Source organism: Anneissia japonica, unplaced genomic scaffold, assembly GCF_011630105.1.
Source record: "Anneissia japonica isolate Jap-2015-1 unplaced genomic scaffold, ASM1163010v1 scaffold7473_len308249_cov148, whole genome shotgun sequence".
Classification (NCBI taxonomy): domain Eukaryota; kingdom Metazoa; phylum Echinodermata; class Crinoidea; order Comatulida; family Comatulidae; genus Anneissia; species Anneissia japonica.
In genome coordinates, this window is record NW_022740670.1 from 268,489 (window position 1) to 274,921 (window position 6,433).

General features: G+C 34.2%; 1 protein-coding gene across 1 annotated transcript in view; it reads left to right on the forward strand.

Moving 5' to 3' along the window:
- Window positions 1–3,112, forward strand: part of LOC117118301 — a 9,956-nt gene extending 6,844 nt beyond the window's left edge. Inside the window, exons 2-3 of the mRNA XM_033262871.1 lie at window positions 82–344; window positions 796–3,112. Coding sequence (XP_033118762.1) covers window positions 82–99 — 18 coding nt within the window. The 3' untranslated portion in view covers window positions 100–344; window positions 796–3,112. The remainder of the gene's footprint in view (window positions 1–81; window positions 345–795) is intronic.
- Window positions 3,113–6,433: the final 3,321 nt, after the last annotated feature.

The following is a 6,433-nucleotide window of genomic DNA, read 5'->3' on the forward strand; positions in this document are numbered from 1 at the left end:
TATATATATAATACACTAACTGAATCGAAGAACTGCTATTTTGTACACTAATCATTGAAATTGTTTACTTTCTTTATTCAGGAACTGCCAGTTGGTTGATATCGAATAATGTACACATTAAAAGGGAAAACAATGCTTTAATTGGTCATTTAAAGTTCCGGTTTAAAACACCCAGTGTTATGCGTTGCGCTCAACTATGCATGAGAAAATCATTTGACGTATGTAAATCTTTTAACTATGATAATATAAATAAAATTTGTGATCTAAATGATGACGTAGAATTTGGAAATGAAGAACACATGCAGAGCACGTCTGGAGTTAACTACTACGAGATTAAGCTAATCGTAAGTATTCTACAATCAGCCAAATTAGCACTAATTTAGAAACTAATATACACATTGCACCTGCTTGTAGTTTGTATTGCGTGTGGTTATGTCAATGGTCAAGACATGTCATCAATCATAAGACTTAAATCGTCGTCTCTACATGTTGGATCAGTCGTTTTCTTAGGTACAGAACTTGACTGTTACAGTTAGCCGGGCTAACAGTAACTCCGAATACACAACCAATGTATGGAAATGTAAAATTCAGATCAATCAAATCAAGACCTATGTACCACAAAAACTTACATTTTAGGAAATTAATTTTCATGATCTATGCAAAAAAAACAAAAAAACATATCAAATATAAGTAAGCAAATCCATTGAATGTTATTTTTTAAATTTATTCTTCAACCAGATAGGCCTATTAATCTATAAAAATCCGAATCGATCACTTTGGAATTTTTGTTTTTAGATCCATCGACACGGAGAACTGATAGTAGCGAAGAAATCTATGACATACACGCAGGCGTCTAACGAATGTGCTCAACTTAAAGCTTCATTGGCTTATTACGAGGAGCTGATTGCTGTTGTCGAGAAAGGCGTGGACGTTCCTTGTTTGCAAGGTTGGTTGTGGAACGGGGAGATCGCATTTACAGAAATCGATGGATCCTGCGATTTGAAACCTGCAGCTTCTAGATGTAATGTTTTTCCCGAGCGCACCTCGCTCTACCCGGGTGGCTATTGCTCGATTGTCGAAAGTCCAAGTTATGATGAGTACAGGCTACTTCGGTTAACTGGAGATGCAGTTGAAAAGCTTACGTACGAGCGGGCATCGAATCGTTGTCGAGAGGAATTTGGAGGCCATCTTGCAGGACCAATGGAGATAGTAAACGTTAGCAAATCTGGAGTTAATAGAACCTGTGATCGGACGTGGATTGCAAACGGGCTACTATGGTCGCCTAACAAGCCATCACCTGATTGTTGGTCAGAACTTGAAAAGGGAAACCAACTCTGGATTCCAGATCATACTGATAAGACCGAAGAAAACGCTTTCTGTTTCCAGCCTCCGATTGGATATGTGGAACCTGACCATTGGCCCACGCACCGTGTTTTTAACGTCCGAGGTGGCAGCAGTACATCGTCTTTACTGAACTATGAGGAGGCATGCATGCGCTGTCATGACGCAGGCGCGTCTATGGCAAATTATTCTCAACTCGAAGCAGCAAGAATAAGTGGTTATGGCATGTGCCACCGAGGGTGGATTAAAGGGGGAATTACCGCTTACCCCTCTACTACGCAGCGGCCAGGTTGTGATAATATCACTGGCATAGTTACAACTCATAAAGACAATGTAACATCAGGTTACTGCTATATCTCTAACACTGAAATTATTTTGTCTGATTTAGATTGTGAGATAAAATAATAGACTAAAATTTGCTACAAATGGAATGAAAATCAGAAACAATTGATTCATTTTGTTGTCATCATCATTATCATCATCATCATTAGTATTTTCATTTGTATACTTCTTTAATAATCCGTGTAGACGAATAGACTCAATGTTCATTCAAATGTTTATTTTGACATTTTCAGAGCCATAGATTTAAAATCCAAACCAGAATATTGTTCTTAATCCATAAAATGGACATCATTATAGACCCACTGTGTGTTATTATTTCATATAAAAGCTGATCTTGTCAATTTTGACCCTTAATTTATTGGATTTTCACCCGTGTATTTTTATATTCAAGTCCAATTGATTTCTTAGTCATTACACTATACACATGCTGATGTATCTGTTATTAGCAGTTGAATCATGAAATAATATGGACTACTGCATAGAATTTGTGTTGTTTTAATTGACTTTAATTAGATTTTATATAAAAAAATATATTGTTTTTGCATATAGTAATTCGTTCTTTTGATCATTTTGCTATAAAATTATAAACAATCTATGTCATCATTGTAAGACTAAGTGCCTAGAACCCATGTTAAGGGGACAATTTCAAAATGTTTGGCCATTGCCCCATAAACAGGGGTTCTTCTATTCAGAGTACACGCCTATATTAAGAGGACACTTTGGTGGTCCTGAAGGTTTAAGTCCACTAAATAGGAATTCTGTTTTTTAATATAGGGTAATTGCTTAAATAATCTTTAATCTTGTTCATAAAACAACCAAGTGTAGTTCGGTCAGAATACATCTTGCGAAGTCATTCTGCTAGCCATTTAAACATTACATGTACTCCAGCCGCTTTTCTCCAAAGCGTATTGTACCTAATAAACGTGCACGGGACACACGGCTTAAATATTTAGGGTGTGGTTATGCAGCACTGTGTTCATACGTTGTTTAGTCAGCCCTAGCAGACTTCTTAATCGGGACCGAATACTATGAGAGTCTACACCTCCCCGAGCCCCATGATTGGGGCTGAGCTATGGTGAAAAAATAAAAAGTGTCTGTAAACTGTAATAGTACTCTTAATTTGACGTTGTAAATTCGTTTATACAAATGAGTTTTTGTGAAACTATGTAAACAAGATAGCGGATGGGGGCAGGTTTTAAATTAGGATTTTCAACACCCATTTCAGAATTTGAGTATACATAGCTAACCTAATTTAGAATTAAAATAATAATAAATAAAAATTGTCAACACCAAATGAAGTAAGAAAAAAGAAAGACTGATTTTGTGTATAAGTATCTGTTCTGCATTTGCCAACTTGTAATCATTTACGCTGATGAAGTCTTGAGGACAAGACGAAATATTAGTTTCCCGAATAAAATAGTTTGTGTTCTATTGTCTAACTTCACATTTATACACATCTGAGTTAATAGAACCTGTGATCGGACGTGGATTGCAAACGGGCTACTATGGTCGCCTAACAAGCCATCACCTGATTGTTGGTCAGAACTTGAAAAGGGAAACCAACTCTGGATTCCAGATCATAGTGATAAGACCGAAGAAAACGCTTTCTGTTTCCAGCCTCCGATTGGATATGTGGAACCTGACCATTGGCCCACGCACCGTGTTTTTAACGTCCGAGGTGGCAGCAGTACATCGTCTTTACTGAACTATGAGGAGGCATGCATGCGCCCAGATAAATTAAAATCATTTGAACCAACATGTGGATTCGTCTAATACTCGTTTCTGAGAGGATTCGAGACTTACCAATAACTGATCTTACACAAGTTGAACAGCACTAGTTCGTGATGCACTAAAAAGAACAGAAATGGTATACGCCCTCAGCCGTTGAACAAGGCGAGATACAAGAGATAAATATTGAAGAGAAATTTATTGTCATAAATCAAACGTATGAGATAAGAATTTCTTTTGTCTGCTCGTAATGATGAGTATAGTAACATAACTATAGAATAAGTAAGAAAGAAAGTTAACTTACAAAAAGACGGGAACTTTAAAAAGATTTTATAATCATTCATGGTACCATGATTGACTGTTGATACCATACAATTGATTATAAAATTGAATTATTCCAAGATTCAAACGTTTTCATAATTAAAACTGTCTCTTATACACATCTAGATGTGTATAAGAGACAGACACATAAGTGTGTATATTATACACACACATAAGTAAGTATGCGCTTGTTTGTTTCTTTAGGTTTTACGCATTTAGCGATCATCAGACAAGTAATGGATGATGTTATGTGCTTTGCTTTTATTTTCTCGGTCTGGTGGTGGTGGTGGTAACATACAAGCGTATACTTACTTAACGTGTCCCCTAGGAGGCCTCTCGAAACTCTTCATACTTTTAGTCTGAATGGGAATTTAAATAAAATCAATCTTAATCTCATGAATCTCTGAATCATTCAAAATGTAGGCCTATAGCCTACATTGTTGTAAAAAGTATCTTCTACGCTAACTTCATTACATTTTAATCGATTTACTATAATACGACACCGCTTAATGCACAGTGGCGTATCTAGAAGTCTTGAAATGGGTGGGTGGGAGGAGCTGATGATCAGTTGAGAGGCGCTAATTCTCAAAATATGGGGATTTTTAGGTCATTTTAACTTGACCGTGATTTTTTTTATTTTTATTTTTATTTTTTTTTTGTGGAGCAAGTAATTACAAAATTTAGTGTTTTATAAAACTACGTACTGAAAACATGAAGCTTCAAATATATCAATGGATAGACAATTTTTTAAGCTTTCATATGATGTGCAACATAATTGTATTTGATATAGGCCTAGGCCTATTACATGTGTTTTGAATTCAAAATTTTTCTGTCATAGCAAAATTTACGGGAAATGACATAGGCCTATTGACCTCAGACCCGTTATTTCAACAGTTATGTCTCTTTAGACGCCACAGTTCAAACATCCCCACGAAATGATCTTTCCAAAAATACCAACTAAACTTGTGGTCATTTTCCGCAGTAGCCACTGGCTCCCGGACTAAGGCCTACCCACTGAATTTGACATCGTGAACAGATCTTAATGTTAAAAACATGTCGCACATTCAATCATGAATGCCAACAAGAAATGTGACTCCACTGTTTAATGATCTTGATACATTCTGTACTTGAAATCCTTCCTTAAAAATCTATATTTTATACAAAGGATCCATCAGTAATATAAATATTGAAATACTTAAATTGAAAAGACGTCGCCAACGCCAAAATTGTGTCTAGCCATAATACTAAAGGTTTTAACATCTGTCGGTATCACGTATCTAAAGAAATGTTTGTTTTTTATGTGTTACCGGTACCTATTACGATCGAAAATCGCCGGCTAAATTATTAACGCATTAAGGGCCTATTGAAAACCTGCCCAAAGCCAAAGTACATTGTACTAGTACTAACGCAGTAACTGTTAGCGTAACCAGGGGAGGAGGTGGTGCTCATCGTGCCTCAGCATCCTTCCTTTTCTTTCAAAGTGGAAAAATAATATAAAAATTAATAGAAATAAACGGCAAATGAAGTTACTTTAGACGTAGATGATGTAGTCAAAGCCATTGGTGTGCTCTTGTTTTGCACCTTGCGTAAAGTTTAGTGAATGTAATATTAATTCTATTCAGCACCTCTTTTTTATAATCCCGGATACGCCACTGGACTAATTGTAAGGAAATTCGCAGCAAACTATGATTATAGAGTATGATTACGGATGAAGATATTGCTTAATCGTGATTTTTAACGCTTGGTTATGAATACTTACAAGTTAATGTACTAGGCCTACGCTTTAATATTTCTAGTATAATTATTCGATAACGGAATGTTGAATGAGATGTGTGTGTCTGGAGGGGGAACACGGGGGCGCACCCCCAGTCGACCCCTCTCCCCAAAAAATACTGTCAAGTAGTTAAAAATCAACTACAATCACATGTGTATAAGAGACAGCTTAATGACATATATATATATATATATATATATACATATAGTCATTATTTATATATAATGGCACTCGACCTCAACGGTTATTTATATATAATTGGCAGTAAGATACCATTATTTAGATACAATCACCTTGACACGATAACACGTGTGCATTATATACATAATAATGAGTTTGAAGTCCAAGCATTATATACATATAATGGTTTTGCGACAGCTATTATTTATATATAATGAAATGTAAAAGCACTTATTTATATATAATGAGTTTGAAGTAAATTCGTTATTTATATATAATAAAATCAATGAACTTATTATATATAAATAATTATAAGTTACTTTTCATTATTTATATATAATGATTTGTTACCTTTTCATTATTTATATATAATGAAATCAGTGAACTTATATATAAATAATTGTAAGTTACTTTTCATTATTTATATATAATAATTTGTCACCTTTTCATTATTTATATATAATGGAATCAGTGAACTTATTATATATAAATAATTGTAAGTTACTTTTCATTATTTATATATAATGATGTGTTACCAGTAACCTTATTATATGTAAATAATGTTTGGTTACCCCTTCATTATTTATATATAGTGAAAAAGTACACTAATTATTTACAAATAATGAAAACGTTAATGCAATTATTTACATATAATCTTTTAGACTTAAATGCATTATATATAAATAATGGGTAATCTATTCAATTATATGTTAAATAATGAATTATATATAAATAATTGTGTTAAAT